The sequence below is a fragment of the Panulirus ornatus genome, chromosome 27, assembly GCF_036320965.1.
Source record: "Panulirus ornatus isolate Po-2019 chromosome 27, ASM3632096v1, whole genome shotgun sequence".
NCBI lineage: Eukaryota > Metazoa > Arthropoda > Malacostraca > Decapoda > Palinuridae > Panulirus > Panulirus ornatus.
The window spans coordinates 5,211,187-5,233,588 of NC_092250.1; the positions used below are offsets into that span (position 1 = coordinate 5,211,187).

Genomic DNA, 22,402 nt, shown 5'->3' on the forward strand with positions numbered 1-22,402 from the left:
CAAGAGAGAAGAAACTGTGTATATAACACTGATGAAGAATCATGCACACCTCAACAGCAAAACAATTTTTTGAGGGTTTGATGAAGAAAAATTAAAAGCAACAAAAGTTAGAGCAATGAAGTACTAAAGTACTTGTATCATCTTAACCTAAGCATACTGACTGGTCATGTTAACCCACTACTTAACCCCAAGATATTTTGTAGATCAAGCAGCAGCGGCCATTTCACATAAAATTATAAATAAATAATGGAAGGTAAAATACCTAAATACCATATATGAAAAGAGGTATGAATGAAATGTGTCTTGAATTACTGTCCAAATAGCCTCACATCAAATTTAGGTAAAACAAATGAAAAAAATAATGAAAGAAACCACTGACATTTCTCAATAATATAATATTGGACAACCAGCATGGATTCTGCAACAAACAATCGTTCATGATAAATTTTACTTGACTTTTCAATGTAATATATGGCAACTAGGAATCAAAAGTACCCTCAGATGTAAGATACCCACACTTTCGATAAAGGACCACAAAAGAGACAAAGACTGATATGTATATAAAATCACATGGAACAGGTAACAAATTATATGCATGATTTAATACTCGTTCACTAACAGAAAAAAAAAAAAAATCAGTTTTGAATGATGAAACCTCAGACTGATTCAAGGTGATGAGTGATTTGTCACTGGGCTTGATCCTTGCCCTTCTTCTTTTCATGACATACACTTGGTTTAGATGGTATTGCAGTGCAATTTATTAAAAAAGGGGGTGACTGTATTGTTGATTGGTTGGTAAGGTTATTCAATGTATGTATGACTCATGGTGAGGTTCCTGAGGATTGGCGGAATGCTTGCAAAGTGTCATTGTACATAGGCAAAGGGGATAAAAGTGAGTGCTCAAATTACAGAGGTATGTTTGTTGAGTATTCCTGGTAAATTAAATGGGAGGATATTGATTGAGAGGGTCAAGGCACGTACAGAGCATCAGATTGCGGAAGAGCAGTGTGGTTTCAGAAGTGATAGAGGATGTGTGGATCAGGTGTTTGCTTTGAAGAATGTGTGAGAAATAATTAGAAAAGCAAATGGATTTGTATGTAGCATTTATGGATCTGAAGAAGGCATATGATAGAGTTGACAGAGATGCTCTGTGGAAGGTATTAAGAATATATGGTGTGGGAGGCAAGTTGTTAGAGGCAGTGAAAAGTTTTTATCGAGGATGTAAGGCATGTGTACGAGTAGGAAGAGAGGAAAGTGATTGGTTTTCAGTGAATGTCGGTTTGTGGCAGGGGTGCGTGATGTCTCCATGGTTGTTTAATTTGTTTATGGATAAGGTTGTTAGGGAGGTAATGTAAGAGTTTTGGAAAGAAGGGCAAGTATGCAGTCTGTTGTGGATGAGAGAGCTTAGGAAGTGAGTCAGTTGTTGTTTGCTGATGATACAGCGCTGGTGGCTGATTCGGGTGAGAAACTGCAGAAGCTGGTGACTGAGTTTGGTAAAGTGTGTGAAAGAAGAAAGCTGAGAGTAAATGTGAATAACAGCAAGGTTATTAGGTACAGTACGGTTGAGGGACAAGTCAACTGGGAGGTAAGTTTGAATGGAGAAAAACTGGAGGAAGTGAAGTGTTTTAGATATCTGGGAGTGGATTTGGCAGTGGATGGAACCATGGAAGCAGAAGTGAGTCATAGGGTAGGGGAGGGGGCGAAAGTTCTGGGAGCGTTGAAAAATGTGTGGAAGGCGAGAACGTTATCTCAGAAAGCAAAAATGAGTATGTTTGAAGGAATAGTGGTTCCGACAATGTTATATGGTTGCGAGGCATGGGCTATGGATAGAGTTGTGCAGAGGAGGGTGAATGTGCTGGAAATGAGATGTTTGAGGACAATGTGTGGTGTGAGGTGGTTTGATCGAGTAAGTGATGTAAGGGAAAGAGAGATGGTTGGTAATAAAAAGAGTGTGGCTGAGATAGCAGAAGAGGGTGTTTTGAAATGGTTTGGTCACATGGAGAGAATGAGCAAGGAAAGATTGACAAAGAGGATATACGTGTCAGAGGTGGAGGGAACGAGGAGAAGTGGGAGACCAAATTTTGAGGTGGAAAGATGGAGTGAAAAAGATTTTGAGTGATTGGGGCCAGAACATGCAGGAGGGTGAAAGGCATACAAGGAATAGAGCTGTCAATGGATCGAACTAGAGTATTTGAAGCATCTGGGGTAAACCAAAACTCTTGCATTTACCTCCCTAACAACCCCATCCATAAACAAATTAAACAACCATGGGGACATCACACACCCCTGCCGCAAACCTACATTCACTGAGAACCAATCACTTTCCTCTCTTCCTACACGTACACATGCCTTACATCCTTGATAAAAACTTTTCACTGCTTCTAACAACTTGCCTCCCACACCATATATTCTTAATACTTTCCACAGAGCATCTCTATCAACTCTTATCATATGCCTTCTCCAGATCCATAAATGCTACATACAAATCCATTTGCTTTTCTAAGTATTTCTCACATACATTCTTCAAAGCAAACACCTGATCCACACATCCTCTACCACTTCTGAAACCACACTGCTCTTCCCCAATCTGATGCTCTGTACATGCCTTCACCCTCTCAATCAATACCCTCCCATATAATTTACCAGGAATACTTGACAAACTTATACCTCTGTAATTTGAGCACTCACTCTTATCCCCTTTGCCTTTGTACAATGGCACTATGCAAGCATTCCACCAATCCTCAGGCACCTCACCATGAATCATACATACATTAAATAACCTTACCAACCAGTCAACAATACAGTCACCCCCTTTTATAATAAATTCCACTGCAATACCATCCAAACCTGCTGCCTTGCCGGCTTTCATCTTCCGCAAAGCTTTTACTACCTCTTCTCTGTTTACCAAATCATTTTCCCTAACCCTCTCACTTTGCACACCACCTCGACCAAAACACCCTATATCTGCCACTCTATCATCAAACACATTCAACAAACCTTCAAAATACTCACTCCATCTCCTTCTCACATCACCACTACTTGTTATCACCACTCCATTAGCCCCCTTCACAGAAGTTCCCATTTGCTCCCTTGTCTTACGCACTTTATTTACCTCCTTCCAAAACATCTTTTTATTCTCCCTAAAATTTAATGATACTCTCTCACCCCAACTCTCATTTGCCCTCTTTTTCACCTCTTGCACCTTTCTCTTTACCTCCTGCCTCTTTCTTTTACACACCTCCCACTCATTTGCATTTTTTCCCTGCAAAAATTGTCCAAATGCCTCTCTCTTCTCTTTCACTAATAATCTTACTTCTTCATCCCACCATTCACTACCCTTTCTAATCAAACCACCTCCCACGCTTCTCATGCCACAAGCATCTTTTGCGCAAGCCATCACTGTTTCCCTAAATACATCCCATTCCTCCCCCACTCCCCTTAACTCCTTTGTTCTCACCTTTTTCCATTCTGTACTCAGTCTCTCCTGGTACTTCCTCACACAAGTCTCCTCACATAAGTCTCCTTCTCCCAAGCTCACTTACTCTCACCACTCTCTTCACCCCAACATTCTCTCTTCTTTTCTGTAAACCCCTACAAATCTTCACCTTCGCCTCCACAAGATAATGATCAGACATCCCTCCAGTTGCACCTCTCAGCACATTAACAACCAAAAGTCTCTCTTTCGTGCACCTATTAATCAAAACATAATCCAACAACACTCTCTGGCCATCTCTCCTACTTACATATGTATACTTATGTATATCTCACTTTTTAAACCAGATATTCCTAATCACCAGTCCTTTTTCAGCACATAAATCTACAAGCTCTTCACCATTTCCATTTACGACACTGAACACCCCATGTATACCAATTATTCCCTCAACTGCCACATTACTCACCTTTGCATTCAAATCACCCATCACTATAACCCGGTCTTGTGCATCAAAAACCACTAACACACTCATTCAGCTGCTCCCAAAACACTTGCCTCTCATGATCTTTCTTTTCATGCCCAGGTGCATATGCACCAATAATCACCCTTCTCTCTCCATCAACTTTCAGTTTTACCCATATCAATCCAGAATTTACTTTCTTACACTCTATCACATACTCCCACAACTCCTGTTTCCTCTCACTAACCCCTGACTTTACTCCCAAGACATTCCCAAACCACTCTTCCCCTTTACCCTTGAGCTTCGTTTCCCTCAGAGCCAAAACATCCAGGTTCCTTTCCTCAAACATACCACCTATCTCTCCTTTTTTCTCATCTTGGTTACATCCACACACATTTAGACACCCCAATCTGAGCCTTCGAGGAGGATGAGCACTCCCCGCGTGACTCCTTCTTCTGTTTCCCCTTTTAGAAAGTTAAAATACAAGGAGGGGAGGGTTTCTGGCGCCCCCGCTCCCGTCCCCTTTAGTCGCCTTCTATGACATGTGAGGAATGCGTGGGAAGTATTCTTTCTCCCCTATCCCCAGATATATATATATATATATATATATATATTTATTTTTTTCATACTATTCGCCATTTCCCGCGATAGCGAGGTAGCGTTAAGAACAGAGGACTGGGCCTTTGAGGGAATACCCTCACCTGGCCCCCTTCTCTGTTCCTTCTTTTGGAAAATTAAAAAAAAAAAAAAAAAAAAAAAAAACGAGAGGGGAGGATTTCCAGCCCCCCGCTCCCTTCCCTTTTAGTCGCCTTCTACGACACGCAGGGAATACGTGGGAAGTATTCTTTCTCCCCTATCCCCAGGGATAATATATATATATATATATATATATATATATATATATATATATATATATATTTTTCTTTTTTCTTTCAAACTATTCGCCATTTCCCGCATTAGCGAGGTAGCGTTAAGAACAGAGGACTGGGCCTTTGAGGGAATACCCTCACCTGGCCCAATTCTCTGTTCCTTCTTTTGGGAAAAAAAAAAAAAAAAAAAAAAAAAAAAAAAAACGAGAGGGGAGTATTTCCAGCCCCCCGCTCCCTCCCCTTTTAGTCGCCTTCTACGACACGCAGGGAATACGTGGGAAGTATTCTTAATCCCCTATCCCCAGGGATAATATATATATATATATATATATATATATATATATATATATATATATATTTTTTTTTTTTTTTTTATACTTTGTCGCTGTCTCCCGCGTTTGCGAGGTAGCGCAAGGAAACAGACGAAAGAAATGGCCCAACCCCCCCCCCATACACATGTACATACACACGTCCACACACGCAAATATACATACCTACACAGCTTTCCATGGTTTACCCCAGACGCTTCACATGCCTTGCTTCAATCCACTGACAGCACGTCAACCCCTGTATACCACATGACACCAATTCACTCTATTTCTTGCCCTCCTTTCACCCTCCTGCATGTTCAGGCCCCGATCACACAAAATCTTTTTCACTCCATCTTTCCACCTCCAATTTGGTCTCCCTCTTCTCCTCGTTCCCTCCACCTCCGACACATATATCCTCTTGGTCAATCTCTCCTCACTCATTCTCTCCATGTGCCCAAACCATTTCAAAACACCCTCTTCTGCTCTCTCAACCACGTTCTTTTTATTTCCACACATCTCTCTTACCCTTACGTTACTTACTCGATCAAACCACCCCACACCACACATTGTCCTCAAACATCTCATTTCCAGCACATCCATCCTCCTGCGCACATCTCTATCCATAGCCCACGCCTCGCAACCATACAACATTGTTGGAACCACTATTCCCTCAAACATACCCATTTTTGCTTTCCGAGATAATGTTCTCGACTTCCACACATTTTTCAAGGCTCCCAAAATTTTCGCCCCCTCCCCCACCCTATGATCCACTTCCGCTTCCATGGTTCCATCCGCTGACAGATCCACTCCCAGATATCTAAAACACTTCACTTCCTCCAGTTTTTCTCCATTCAAACTCACCTCCCAATTGACTTGACCCTCACCCCTACTGTACCTAATAACCTTGCTCTTATTCACATTTACTCTCAACTTTCTTCTTCCACACACTTTACCAAACTCAGTCACCAGCTTCTGCAGTTTCTCACATGAATCAGCCACCAGCGCTGTATCATCAGCGAACAACAACTGACTCACTTCCCAAGCTCTCTCATCCCCAACAGACTTCATACTTGCCCCTCTTTCCAGGACTCTTGCATTTACCTCCCTTACAACCCCATCCATAAACAAATTAAACAACCATGGAGACATCACACACCCCTGCCGCAAACCTACATTCACTGAGAACCAATCACTTTCCTCTCTTCCTACACGTACACATGCCTTACATCCTCGATAAAAACTTTTCACTGCTTCTAACAACTTGCCTCCCACACCATATATTCTTAATACCTTCCACAGAGCATCTCTATCAACTCTATCATATGCCTTCTCCAGATCCATAAATGCTACATACAAATCCATTTGCTTTTCTAAGTATTTCTCACATACATTCTTCAAAGCAAACACCTGATCCACACATCCTCTACCACTTCTGAAACCGCACTGCTCTTCCCCAATCTGATGCTCTGTACATGCCTTCACCCTCTCAATCAATACCCTCCCATATAATTTACCAGGAATACTCAACAAACTTATACCTCTGTAATTTGAGCACTCACTCTTATCCCCTTTGCCTTTGTACAATGGCACTATGCACGCATTCCGCCAATCCTCAGGCACCTCACCATGAGTCATACATACATTAAATAACCTTACCAACCAGTCAACAATACAGTCACCCCCTTTCTTAATAAATTCCACTGCAATACCATCCAAACCTGCTGCCTTGCCGGCTTTCATCTTCCGCATAGCTTTTAGTACCTCTTCTCTGTTTACCAAATCATTTTCCCTAACCCTCTCACTTTGCACACCACCTCGACCAAAACACCCTATATCTGCCACTCTGTCATCAGACACATTCAACAAACCTTCAAAATACTCATTCCATCTCCTCACATCACCGCTACTTGTTTTCACCTCCCCATTTACGCCCTTCACTGAAGTTCCCATTTGCTCCCTTGTCTTACGCACCCTATTTACCTCCTTCCAGAACATCTTTTTATTCTCCCTAAAATTTACTGATAGTCTCTCACCCCAACTCTCATTTGCCCTTTTTTCACCTCTTGCACCTTTCTCTTGACCTCCTGTCTCTTTCTTTTATACTTCTCCCACTCAATTGCATTTTTTCCCTGCAAACATCGTCCAAATGCCTCTCTCTTCTCTTTCACTAATACTCTTACTTCTTCATCCCACCACTCACTACCCTTTCTAAACAACCCACCTCCCACTCTTCTCATGCCACAAGCATCTTTTGCGCAATCCATCACTGATTCCCTAAATACATCCCATTCCTCCCCCACTCCCCTTACTTCCATTGTTCTCACCTTTTTCCATTCTGTACACAGTCTCTCCTGGTACTTCCCCACACAGGTCTCCTTCCCAAGCTCACTTACTCTCACCACCTTCTTCACCCCAACATTCACTCCTCTTTTCTGAAAACCCATACTAATCTTCACCTTAGCCTCCACAAGATAATGATCAGACATCCCTCCAGTTGCACCTCTCAGCACATTAACATCCAAAAGTCTCTCTTTCGCACGCCTGTCAATTAACACGTAATCCAATAACGCTCTCTGGCCATCTCTCCTACTTACATAAGTATACTTATGTATATCTCGCTTTTTAAACCAGGTATTCCCAATCATCAGTCCTTTTTCAGCACATAAATCTACAAGCTCTTCACCATTTCCATTTACAACACTGAACACCCCATGCATACCAATTATTCCCTCAACTGCCACATTACTCACCTTTGCATTCAAATCACCCATCACTATAACCCGGTCTCGTGCATCAAAACCGCTAACACACTCATTTAGCTGCTCCCAAAACACTTGCCTCTCATGATCTTTCTTCTCATGCCCAGGTGCATATGCACCAATAATCACCCACCTCTCTCCATCAACTTTCAATTTTACCCATATTAATCGAGAATTTACTTTCTTACATTCTATCACATACTCCCACAACTCCTGTTTCAGGAGTATTGCTACTCCTTCCCTTGCTCTTGTCCTCTCACTAACCCCTATATATATATATATTTTTTTTTTTTGCTTTCTCGCTGTCTCCCGCGTTTGCGAGGTAGCGCAAGGAAACAGACGAAAGAAATGGCCCAACCCACCCCCATACACATGTATATACATACGTCCACACACGCAAATATACATACCTACACAGCTTTCCATGGTTTACCCCAGACGCTTCACATGCCTTGATTCAATCCACTGACAGCACGTCAACCCCGGTATACCACATCGCTCCAATTCACTCTATTCCTTGCCCTCCTTTCACCCTCCTGCATGTTCAGGCCCCGATCACACAAAATCTTTTTCACTCCATCTTTCCACCTCCAATTTGGTCTCCCTCTTCTCCTCGTTCCCTCCACCTCCGACACATATATCCTCTTGGTCAATTTTTCCTCACTCATTCTCTCCATGTGCCCAAACCATTTCAAAACACCCTCTTCTGCTCTCTCAACCACGCTCTTTTTATTTCCACACATCTCTCTTACCCTTACGTTACTTACTCGATCAAACCACCTCACACCACACATTGTCCTCAAACATCTCATTTCCAGCACATCCATCCTCCTGCGCACAACTCTATCCATAGCCCACACCTCGCAACCATACAACATTGTTGGAACCACTATTCCTTCAAACATACCCATTTTTGCTTTCCGAGATAATGTTCTCGACTTCCACACATTCTTCAAGGCCCCCAGAATTTTCGCCCCCTCCCCCACCCTATGATCCACTTCCGCTTCCATGGTTCCATCCGCTGCCAGATCCACTCCCAGATATCTAAAACACTTCACTTCCTCCAGTTTTTCTCCATTCAAACTCACCTCCCAATTGACTTGACCCTCAACCCTACTGTACCTAATAACCTTGCTCTTATTCACATTTACTCTTAACTTTCTTCTTCCACACACTTTACCAAACTCAGTCACCAGCTTCTGCAGTTTCTCACATGAATCAGCCACCAGCGCTGTATCATCAGCGAACAACAACTGACTCACTTCCCAAGCTCTCTCATCCCCAACAGACTTCATACTTGCCCCTCTTTCCAAAACTCTTGCATTCACCTCCCTAACAACCCCATCCATAAACAAATTAAACAACCATGGAGACATCACACACCCCTGCCACAAACCTACATTCACTGAGAACCAATCACTTTCCTCTCTTCCTACACGTACACATGCCTTACATCCTCGATAAAAACTTTTCACTGCTTCTAACAACTTGCCTCCCACACCATATATTCTTAATACCTTCCACAGAGCATCTCTATCAACTCTATCATATGCCTTCTCCAGATCCATAAATGCTACATACAAATCCATTTGCTTTTCTAAGTATTTCTCACATACATTCTTCAAAGCAAACACCTGATCCACACATCCTCTACCACTTCTGAAACCACACTGCTCTTCCCCAATCTGATGCTCTGTACATGCCTTCACCCTCTCAATCAATACCCTCCCATATAATTTACCAGGAATACTCAACAAACTTATACCTCTGTAATTTGAGCACTCACTCTTATCCCCTTTGCCTTTGTACAATGGCACTATGCACGCATTCCGCCAATCCTCAGGCACCCATGAGTCATACATACATACATACATACATACATATATATATATATATATATATATATATATATATATATATATATATATATATATATATATATATATTTTTTCTTTCGTACTATTCGCCATTTCCCGCGATAGCGAGGTAGCGTTAAGAACAGAGGACTGGGCCTTTGAGGGAATATCCTCACCTGGCCCCCTTCTCTGTTCCTTCTTTTGGAAAATTGAAAAAAAACGAGAGGGGAGGATTTCCAGCCACCCGCTCCCTCCCCTTTTAGTCGCCTTCTACGACAAGCAGGGAATAAATGGAAAGTATTCTTTCTCCCCTATCCCCAGGGATATATATGTATATATATATATATATATATATATATATATATATATATATATATATTTTTTTTTTTTTATACTTTGTCGCTGTCTCCTGCGTTTGCGAGGTAGCGCAAGGAAACAGACGAAAGAAATGGCCCAACCCCCCCCATACACATGTACATACACACGTCCACACACGGAAATATACATACCTACACAGCTTTCCATGGTTTCCCCCGGACGCTTCACATGCCCTGATTCAATCCACTGACAGCACGTCAACCCCTGTACACCACATCGCCCCAATTCACCCCATATATACATATATATATACATATATATCCCCCTTTTAGAAAGTTAAAATACAAGGAGGGAGGGTTTCTAGCTCCCCGCTCCCGTCCCCTTTAGTCGCCTTCTACACGTTGGGTATGCATGGGAAGTATTCTTTCTCCCCTGCATATATATATATATTATTTCATTATTACACTTATCAAAAACCCACAGCGACTACACACAGCCCAGCCTCACACCTAGATGTATCCCAAAACTTTCGCTTAGCTCTCCATCCACTCCTACACACGCATGTGCTCCTCTATAGAATCTTTCACACCATCCATCAGTTGTCCCCTATACCATATATCCTTATCACATACCATAAAGCATTCTACTGGACTCTGTCATACACTTTCTCCAGATCCATAAATGCAGCATGCAACTCCTTACATCTTGCTAAGTACTTTTCCATGGTCATCTTTACTATAAAAATCTGATCCACACATCCCCTACCTTTCCTGAAACTCCCTTGCTCTTCACTTATTCTGCATTCAGTCACATCCATCACTCTATCAATTAATATTCTTGCATACACTTTCCCTGGTGTACTTAACAGACTTATTCCCCTATAATTGCTACATACATCCTTCGCACCTTTTCCTTTGAATAAAGGAACGATAATGGCTTTCACTGAATCCTCAGGCACAACCTTGTTTCCATGCTAAATTGTATATAAGATGTATTCACTCTACTACACTTTCTCCTCCATACTTCAGCATTTCAGCCATAATCCTATCCACTTCCTACCTTCAGCTTCATTATTGCCCTCCTTACCTCCCTTTTTGCTACAGGCCCTTGCACTTGTATCCTCTCCCCTCCATCCTCCATACCAATGCATGTAACAACTGCTGCCTCCCCTTCTCCCACATCTATCAGTTCTTCAGAATACTCTTTCTGTCTTCCTTTCACTTCCTCCTTTTGATTCAGCAACTCCTCTTCCTTACTTCTCACATCGAAATCTCCATTCTCATATCCACCTCTTTTCGGTACAGTTTCTAATTATCCCAAAACTTTCCACCTCTTTCCAAAATCTTCATCTACTTTCTCTGCATTCCTTTATCAGCTTCCTAACTTTCTGCATACATATTTTGTATTCTTCCCTCTTCCTTTGCTGAACTTCTACTGGTACATTCCTATTGAGGAATCTACCATATGCTCTTACCAAAAACAAATCAGGCCTGTTCATGTCTATCCTGTGTCTGTAACGAGCATATTAATGAACATCTTTCTGCATTTGCGAAACTCATACCTGATGCTGCACACAGTCCAAATTCTCTTTCACCTTAACCTTTTTTACTCAGAACCTAATACCCACCCATCACTCCCTCATCCACTCTAGTCCCCTACCCAACAATGCTTGTCATCAAACACACTTCATAATTTCTCCCCCAGATGCACTTTCTATATTGCCCTTTCAAGTTCCATCCAGAGGGAATCCTTAATACATTCATTTATACTGTTTCATGATGGATATGCTACCATCACAGAAATTCTTAACCTTTCACACTTAACTCTAACTCTACAATTATCAATCCTGTACTGATGCAATCAGGCATCCTTTCAAACCATCTACCTTTCATTATCTAAGTCACAATACTCTAGGCCAGATTTTACACCTTTCATTCCATCCCCCTCTAAGGATTTACTAGCTCTCATCTTTTCTCTCAAAATTGATTTCAACAAATAGGTTTTTTTTTTTTTTTGTCTATTCCTGGCACTACCTTGCAACATGAAAAATGGTGAGCAAGAAAAAAAAACCAGAACTACCTTCAACTTCCATGCATCATTCCTTAGTCACACATTCCACTCAACCATGCAAACCTTCAACCTATGTTGAAAGCAGCTGTAGACAGTCCAAACATCCACACAGAAATAACAATGAAAAAATCTAGCAATGGCGCATCTGAGACTCCTGGAGTCAAAACAATGGACGAATTTCCAAAGATCATCACTCCATTTTCTTTTCACTGCTTCTGTCAGTGTTCTCTCAGCATTTGAGGTACTAGTGCTCTGTGCTTTACTCAGTTCTTTATCTTTTTTTGCCCTTAAAATGGCAACCAACAAGTGCTTGAGTGTACTGTTGTGAAGAGGAAGCATGTTACACTTACCAATATGCAGAAAGGTGAAATTCATAAAAATAAAGGAAGACCAAGTTGCTTTGTCCCTTATACGATATTAATTAGCAAAATGAAACCTCAAAGTTTTAGACTAAGTGACTTAATTAGATTTTGTGGGATTAGTAAAGTGCTTTAACATGACTGTCATTCATCACTTTTTAGCATGAAAAAGATTATGTCATTCATCATTTTTTAGCATGAAAATGACATCCCAAAAGTTAAACTATTTACATAGAAAATATATTTTGCCTTCCTTTAAAGATGTCTAAAACTTAAAATTAATCTAATAAAAGAATGTATTATACCTTCATTTAAAACCTATAATAAATATCAGGTCTCCCTGTGGATCATTCCTCACCTCCCCTTGTAACTTGCTTCCTTTCCCTTCGCCAAATTCCTCGTCCATTGTCTCGCTTTTGCCAGTAATGATAGTGACATTAAATTATCATTATTGTCTAAAATTTCCTTGTTTCAATTTCCTCTATCTCATTTTCTATAATTCAAATGTGACTCCAAGATGCATATACTTCTGACATGCTGTTAGTACATATTCCAAGGTAATATTGCAACTCTAGGTATCACATACAGCACTGGGGCAGATGTCCCCCCCATTAAGTGACCATGGGTCAACACAAAACTATGACCAATCCCCTTTCGACCAAAAAATTGTCTCAAAATGGTGATTCTGTTGAAGAAGGACTGCCATAATTCAACACCATTCTTTTTCCTCTGTAGTTTGTTATTCTTTTGGACTTCCATGTCCAGTCTAAGTTGCCATTTATATATAACAATTATTCAATCTACTCACAAAATCACTGTAAGTTCCAACTAATATATAGATCACTATATGTAGCCTCAACATATACTATTACTACTGACACTAGCATCAATAGTGTTTTAAGGGGTCTGATAATGTGAGGACCCTGAAAATCCAGTATTCCTTGAATTACCCAATATCTTGACGAGGCCCTGAAAATGAGAAGATCTAACCTCACTTAAGTTATCTTGCTGTCCAACAGCCTTGCTGGGAAAGCTAAAAATCAGATCAGACTTTTCTTAAATCATACTAGGGCCTGACAGCCTGAAAAGCCTCTGAAGACAAAAAGATCTGACTTTCCTTGAATCATCCCAGAGCCCAGTTACCTGAAGGGCTCTGAAAATGATAAGTAAACTCTTCTTTAGTTATCCCTGGGCCCAATTGCAGAATCTTTTTTTCTTGTATGTTTTCCAAGAATGTAACCCTGTCGCTAAGGAGTGCTCCCAGTAACAGTTAACATAATAAGAAAATGAAACAAACAATTTGTGCTAGAAAAACTGATAACAATGATAATTTGGCAAGTACAAGTAAATGGGGAAATGATAATCTTCATGTATGAATTCTAACTTTATATTATCTATACATGTCAGACATCCACCCCAAGAGTGGAAAACTGTAAAATTTGGTATGGCTGATCCCATGCATTCTGGATTTGGGATTGGGTGCTAATATTCACATGGATGTTACCTCTTAGTTTTCACCTGCATGTGTTATTTAAAGTTTTCTGTTTACTCAGTCCATTCAATTAGAAAATTGGCTATCTTCTGCAGAGCCTTTTTTTCTCCTTCCTCTAGTTCATCAGCAGCATCAATGACAAGCTTCTCAAATATGATTCCACTTAGACGCTTCACTAACCATTTTTGAGACTCAAAGGTCAATGCACAGAGCGTCAGATACAGGCGCTGGCAAACACGGCTGTCAACAGAGCAATATTCCAATGTTCTTACAGGTCAAACGAAATGAAACTTAAAGTCTACATATAAGGCCATTGTAAAATACTAATCTTTATGAAGAGACCTGAATGTGTATGTGTGCTTACATGTGCATGTTTATATTATCATATGTAACTGCAGGACCCCCCTTCAATAGGGCTCCTGCAGTTTTCATGCCACTCTTGTTTGGAGCATTAGCCATTGCAGGCAGAATCCAGGAACACATATGTATGGATGAATATATTCATTTATCTGTCTATTTATCATACTTGACTGCCATTACCCGTGTTAGGGAAGTAGCGCCAGGAAACAGATGAACAATGGCCCATCGACCCACATACACACATATATACATAAATGCCCATACATGCACATATACATACATATACATATCATCATATACACATGTACATATACAAGCACATAGACAAATATATACATATGTACATATTCATACTTGCTTGTCTTCATCTATTTCTGGCGCTAACCCATCCCACAGGGAACAGCATCACTACCCCCTGCTTCAGAGGCAGCGCCAAGAAAACAGACAAAAATGGCCACAATCGCTCACACTCAGTCTCTAGCTGTCATATGCACTGAAACCACAGCTCCCTATCCACGTCCCACAGCCTTTCCATGGTTTACCCCAGACACTTCACATGCCCTGGTTCAATCCATTGGCAGCACCTCAACCCTGGTATACCACATTGTTCCAATTTACTCTGTTCCTTGCACACCTCTCACCCTCCTTATGTTCAGGTCCCGACAGCTCAAAATCTTTTTCACTCCATCCTTCCACCTCCAATTTGGTCTCCCGCTTCTCCAACCCTGACATATATACCCTCTTTGTCAATCTTTCTTTACTCATTCTCTCCATATGTCCAAACCATTTCAACACACCCTCTTCTGCTCTCTCAACCACACTCTTTTTATTTCCACACCATCTCTTACCCTTTCATCACTTACTCGATCAAACCACCTCACACCACATATTGTCCTCAAACATTTCATTTCCAACACATTCACCCTCCTACATACAACCCTATCTATAGCCCATGCCTTGCAACCATATAATATTCATGGAACTACTGTTCCTTCAAACATACCTAATTTTGCCCTACAAGATAATGTTCTCTCCTTCTACACATTCTTCATTGCTCCTAAAACCTTCGCCCCCTTTCCCATCCTGTGACTCACTTCTGCTTCCATGGTTCAATTTGCTGCTAAGGCCACTTCCAGATATCTAAAACACTTCACTTCCCACAATTTTTCTCCATTCAAACTTACATCCCAATTAACTTGTCCCTCAACCCTACTAAACCTAATAACCTTGCTCTTATTCACATTTACTCTCAATTTTCTCCTTTCACAAACTCAGTCACCAACTTATGCAATTTCTCCCTCGAATCAGCCACCAGAGCTGTATCATCGACAAACAACAACTGACTCACTTCCCAGGCCCTATCATCCCGACAGACTGCATAATCACCCCACTCTCCAAAACTCTTGCATTTACCTCACTAACCACCCCATCCATAAACAAATCAAACAACCATGGGGACATCACAAACCCATGCTGCAGACCGACCTTCACTGGAAACCAATCACTCTCCTCTCTTCCTACACGTACATATGCCTTACATCCTTGGTGAAATCTTTTCAATGCTTCCAGCAGCTTACCTCCCACACCATATACTTTTAAGACCTTCCACAAAGCATCTCTATGAACCCTATCATATGCCTTCTCCAGATCCATAAAAGCTACATACAAATCCATCTGTTTTTCTGAGTAATTCTCACATATTCTTCAAAGCGAATCACACTGCTCTTTTCCAATCTGATGCTCTGAACATGCCTTCACCTTCTCAATCAATGCCCTCCCATATAATTTCCCAGGAATACTCAACAAACTTATGCCTCTGTAGTTTGAGCACTTACCTTTATCCACTTTGCCTTTGTAAAATGGCACTATGCAGTCATTCCGCCAATCCTCAGGCACTTCACAATGATCCATACATATTATGAATATCCTTACCAACCAATCAACAACACAGTCACCCCTCTCTTAATAAATTCAACTGCAATACCATCCAACCCCGCTACCTTGTTGGATTTCATCTTCTGCAAAGCTTTCACTACCTCTTCTCTCTTAACCAAACCATTCTCCCTGATCCTCTCACTTCGAACACCACCCCGACCAAAACATCCCACATCTGCTACTCTATCACCAAACACATTCAACAAACCTTCAAAATACTCACTCCATCGCTACCTGTTATTACTTCCCCCATAGGCCCTTTCATCAATGTACCCATTTGTTCTCTTGCCTTATGCACATTATTCACCTCCTTCCAAAATATCTTTTATTCTCCCAAAGGTTTCATGATTTTCTCTCTCCCCAACTCTTATTTACCCTCTTTTTCAACCCTTGCACCTTCCTCTTGATCTCCTGCCACTTTTATACATCTCCCAGTCATTTGCACTCCTTCCTTGTAAGTACCATCCAATAGCCTCTCTTTTCTCTTTCACTAACAACTTTACTTCTTCATCCCACTATCCACTATCCTTTCTAATCTGCCCACCTCCCATCTTTCTCATGCTGCATGCATCTTTTGCACATGCCATCCCTGCTTCCCTGAATACATCCCACTCCTAACCCACTACCCTTACGTCATTTGCTCTGACATTTTGCCATTCAACACTCAATCTCTCCTGGTACTTCCTCACACAAATGTCCTTTCCAAGCTCACTCACTCTCACCACTCTCTTCTAACCGACATTTTCTCTTCTTTTTTGAAAACCTCCGCAAATCTTCACCTTCGCCTCCACAAGACAGTGATCAGATATCTCTCCAGCTGCCCCTCTCAGCACATTAACATTCAATAATCTCTCTTTTACATGCAAAGAAAGTTACACATAATCCAATAATGCCCTTTGACCGTCTCTTCTACTCACATATGAATACTTATGTATATCTCTCTTTTTAAACCAGGTATTCCCAATCACCTGTCTTTTTTCAGCACATAAATCCACAAGCTCTTCACCATTCCCATTCACAACACCGAATACCCCATGTACACCAATTATACCCTTAACTGCCATGTTACTCACCTCATTTAAATCACCCATCACTAATACCTGGTCTCATGCTTTGCAGCTGCTAACACACTCACTCAGCTGCTTCCCAAGACACTTGCCTCTCATGATCTTTTATCTCATGACCAGGTGCATAAGCACCAATAATCACCCATCTCTCTCCATCCACTTTCAGTTTTACCCACATCAATCTACAATTCACTTTCTTACACACTATCAGATACTCCTACAACTCCTGCTTCAGTTGTGCTACTCCTTCCCTAGCTCTTGTCCAATCATCAACTCCTGACTTTACTCCTAAGACTTTCCAAAACCACTCTTCCTCTTTACCCTTGAGCTTCCTTTCACTTAGAGCCAGAACATCCAGGTTCCTTTCCTCAAACATACTACCTATCTCTCCTTCTCATCTTGGTTACATCCACACACCCCAATATGAGCCTTTGAGGAGGATGAGCACTCCTTGCTTGGGTCCTTCTTCTGTTTCCATTTTAGAAATTGAAATACAAGGAGAGAGGGTTTCCAATCCCCCACTCCCAGCCCCTTTAGTTGCTTTCTACTACACGCGGGGAATACGTGGGAAGTATTCTTTCTTCCTTATATCTATTTACTTATTATACTTTGTCCCTGTCTCCCATGTTAGCAAGGTAGCGCAAGGAAACAGATGGAAGAAAGGCCCAACCCACCCACATGGACATATATATACATAAATGCCCACACATGCACACATACATATCTAAACATTTCAACGTATACATACATATACATACACAGACATATATATATACACATGTACATATTCATACTTGCTGCCTTCATCCATTCCCGTCACCACCCCACCACACATGAAATGGCACCCCCCCTCCCCCTGCGCGCATGCAAGGTAACGCTAGGGAAAGACAACAAAGGCCACATTCGTTCACTCTCAGTCTCTAGCTGTCATATGTAATGCACTGAAACCACAGCTCCCTTTCCACATACAAGCCCCACAAAACTTTCCATGGTTTACCCCAGACGTTTCACATGCCTGGTTCAATCCAATGACAGCATATCAACCCCGGTATACCACATCATTCCAATTCACTCTATTCCTTGCACACCCTTCACCCTCCTGATGTTCAGGCCTCGATTGCTCAAAATCTTTTTCACTTAATCCTTCCACCTCCAATTTAGTCTCTCACTTCTCTTCATTCCCTCTACCTCTGACACATATATCCTCTTTGTCAATCTTTCCTCATCCATTCTCTCCATGTGACCAAACCATTTCAATACACCCTCTTCTGCTGTCTCAACCACACTCTTTTTATTACCCCACATCTCTCTTACCCTTTCATTACCTACTCGATCAAACCATTTCAAACCACATACTGTCCTCAAACATCTCATTTCCACGACATCCACCCTCCTCCGCACAACCCTATCTATAGCCCATGCCTCGTAACCATATAACATTGTTGGAACGACTATTCCTTCAAACATACCCATTTTTGCTCTCCAAGATAACATTTTGGCTTCCACACATTCTTCAATGCTCCCAGAACCTTCCCCCCCTCCCCCACCCTATGACCCACTTCTGCTTCCATGGTTCCATCCGCTGCTAAATCCACTCCCAGATATGTAAAACACTTCATTTCCTCTTGTTTTTCTCCATTCAAACTTACCTCCCAATATACTTGGCCCTCAACTCTACTGTACCTTGTAACCTTGCTCTTATTCACATTTGCTCTCAGCTTTCTTCTTTCACACACTTTACCAAACTCAGTCACCAGCTTCTGCAGTTGCTCATCCAAATCAGCCACCAACGCTGTATCATTAGCAAACAACAACTGATTCACTTCCCAAGCCCTCTTATCCACAACAGACTGCATATTTGCCCCTCTCTCCAAAACTATTGCATTCACTTCCCTAACAACCCCATCCATAAACAAATTAAACAACCATGGAGACATCATGCACCCCTGCTGCAAACCGACATTCACTAGGAACCAATCACTTACCTCTCGTCCTACTTGTACACATGCCTTACATCCTCGATAAAATTTTTTCACTGCTTTTAGCAACTTACCTCCCACACCATATACTCTTAATACCTTCCACAGAGCATCTCTATCAACTCTATCATATGTCGTCTCCAGATCCATAAATGCTACATACAAATATACCTATTTTTCAAAGTATTTCTCACATACATTCTTTAAAGCATACGCCTGATTCACACATCCTCTACCACTTCTGAAACCGCACTGCTCTTCCCCAATCTGATGCTCTGTGCATGCCTTCATCCTCTCAATCTATACCCTCCCATATAATTTCCCATCAATATTCAACAAACTTAAACCTCTGTAATTTCAACACTCACCATAATCTCCTTTGCCTTTTTACAATGGCACTATGCATGCATTTGGCCAATTCTCAGGCACTTCATGATGAACCATACATACACTGAATATTCTCACTAACCAGTCAACACCAGTCACCCTCTTTTTTGATAAATTTCACTGCAATACCATCCAGCAGCCTTGCCAGCTTTCATCTTCTGCAGAGTTTTCACTACATCTCTGTTTACCAAACCATTCTCCCTGATCCTCTCACTTTGCACACCACCTCAACCAAAACACCCTATATCTGCCACTCTATCATCAATCACATTCAACAAACCTTCTACATACTCACTCCATCTCCTCACTTCACCACTAATTACCTCCCCATTAGCCCCCTTCAACAATGTTCCCATTTGTTCTCTTGTTTTACGCACTCTATTTACATCCTTCCAAAACATCTAATTGGTGTATATGGGGTGTTCAGTGTTGTAAATGGAAATGGTGAAGAGCTTGTAGATTTGTGTGCTGAAAAAGGACTGGTGATTGGAAATACCTGGTTTAAAAAGAGAGATATACATAAGTATACCTATGTAAGGAGGAGAGATGGCCAGTGAGCATTATTTGATTATGTGTTAATTGATATGCGGACAAAAGAGAGACTTTTGAATGTAATTTTGCTGAGAGATGCAACTGGAGGGATGTCTGATCATTATCTTGTGGGGGCGAAGGTGAAGATTTGTAGAGGTTTTCAGAAAAGAAAAGAGAATGTTGGGGTGAAGAGAGTGGTGAGAGTAAGTGAGCTTAGGAAGAAGACTTGTATGAGGAAGTACCAGGAGAGACTGAGTACAGAATGGAAAAAGGTGAGAACAAAGGACGTAAGGGGAGTGGGGGAGGAATGGGATATATTTAGGGAAGCAGTGATGGCTTGCGCAAAAGATGCTTGTGGCATGAGAAATGTGGGAGGTGGGCAGATTAGAAAGGGTAGTGAGTGGTGGGATGAAGAAGTAAGATTATTAGTGAAAGAGAAGAGAGAGGCATTTGGACGATTTTTGCAGGGAAATAATGCAAATGACTGGGAGATGTATAAAAGAAAGAGGCAGGAGGTCAAGAAAAAGGTGCAAGAGGTGAAAAAGATGGCAAATGAAAGTTGGAGTGAGAGAGTATCATTAAATTTTAGGGAGAAGAAAAAGATGTTTTTGAAGGAGGTAAATAAAGTGCGTAAGACAAGGGAACATCAGTAAAGGGGGCTGATGGGGAGGTGATAAGTAGTGGTGATGTGAGAAGGAGATGGAGTGAGTATTTTGAAGGTTTGTTGAATGTGTTTGATGATAGAGTGGCAGATATAGGGTGTTTTGGTCGAGGTGATGTGCAAAGTAAGAGGGTTAGGGATGATGATTTGGTAAACAGAGAGGAGGTAGTAAAAGCTTTGCGGAAGATGAAAGCCAGCAAAGCAGCGGGTTTGGATGGTATTGCAGTGGAATTTATTAAAAAAGGGGGTAACTGTATTGTTGACTGGTTGGTAAGGTTACTTAATGTATGTATGACTCATGGTGAGGTGCCTGAGGATTGGCGGAATGCTTGCATAGTGCCATTGTACAAAGGCAAAGGGGATAAGAGTGAGTGCTCAAATTACAGAGGTTTAAGTTTGTTGAGTATTCCTGGGAAATTATATGGGAGGGTATTGACTGAGAGGGTGAAGGCATGTACAGAGCATCAGATTGGGGAAGAGCAATGTGGTTTCAGAAGTGGTAGAGGAAGTGTGGATTAAGTGTTTGCTTTGAAGAATGTATGTGAGAAATACTTAGAAAAGCAAATGGATTTGTATGTAGCATTTATGGATCTGGAGAAGGCATATGACAGAGTTGACAGAGATGCTCTGTGGAAGGTATTAAGAATATGTGGTGTGGGAGGCAAGTTGTTAGAAGCAGTGAAAAGTTTTTATCAAGGATGTAAGGCATATGCACAAGTAGGAAGAGAGGAAAGTGATTGGTTCTCAGTGAATGTTGGTTTGCGGCAGGGGTGCGTGATGTCTCCATGGTTGTTTAATTTGTTTATGGATGGGGTTGTTAGAGAGGTGAATGCAAGAGTTTTGGAAAGAGGGGCAAGTATGCAGTCTGTTGTGGATGAGAGACTTTAGGAAGTGAGTCAGTTGTTATTCACTGATGACACAGCGCTGATGACTGATTCGGGTGAGAAACTGCAGAAGCTGGTGACTGAGTTTGGTAAAGTGTAAGAAAGAAGAAAGTTAAGAGTAAATGTGAACAGGAGCAAGGTTATTAGGTAATGTAGGGTTGAGGGACAAGTCAACTGGGAGGTAAGTTTGAATGGAGAAAAACTGGAGGAGGTGAAGTGTTTTAGATATCTGGGAGTGGATTTGGCAGCAGATGGATGGCGGTGGGAATGAGTAAGGGCAGACAGTGTGAATTGTGTGCATGGGTATATGTGTGTGTGTCTATGTGTGTATATATGTGTACACTGAGATGTATAGGTATGTATATTTGCATGTGTGGACGTGTGTGTATATACATGTGTATGGGGGTGGGTTGGGCCATTTTCTTTCGTCTGTTTCCTTGCGCTACCTCGCAAACGCGGGAGACAGTGACAAAGCAAAATAAAGAATAAAATAATGATTTTTTTTTTTTTGCTTTGTCGCTGTCTCCCGCGTTTGCGAGGTAGCGCAAGGAAACAGACGAAAGAAATGGTCCAACCCACCCCCAAACACATGTATATACATACGTCCACACATGCAAATATACATACCTACACAGCTTTCCATGGTTTACCCCAAACGCTTCACATGCCCT

The 22,402-nt window shown here is 41.4% G+C and overlaps 1 protein-coding gene across 3 annotated transcripts in view; it reads right to left on the minus strand.

Annotated features, from left to right (window-relative positions):
- The window catches only part of LOC139757566 (uncharacterized), a 52,182-nt gene that overhangs the window by 17,867 nt on the left and 11,913 nt on the right, over positions 1-22,402 (minus strand). Inside the window, exon 3 of one of the 3 annotated variants that reach the window (XM_071678171.1) lies at positions 13,807-14,167. The exons of the other annotated variants lie outside the window; for them this stretch is intronic. Within the exon in view, the coding sequence (XP_071534272.1) occupies positions 13,981-14,167 (187 nt within the window). The 3' untranslated portion in view covers positions 13,807-13,980. Of the gene's footprint in view, positions 1-13,806; positions 14,168-22,402 lie in introns of those variants that run through there. 3 annotated transcript variants of the gene reach the window in all.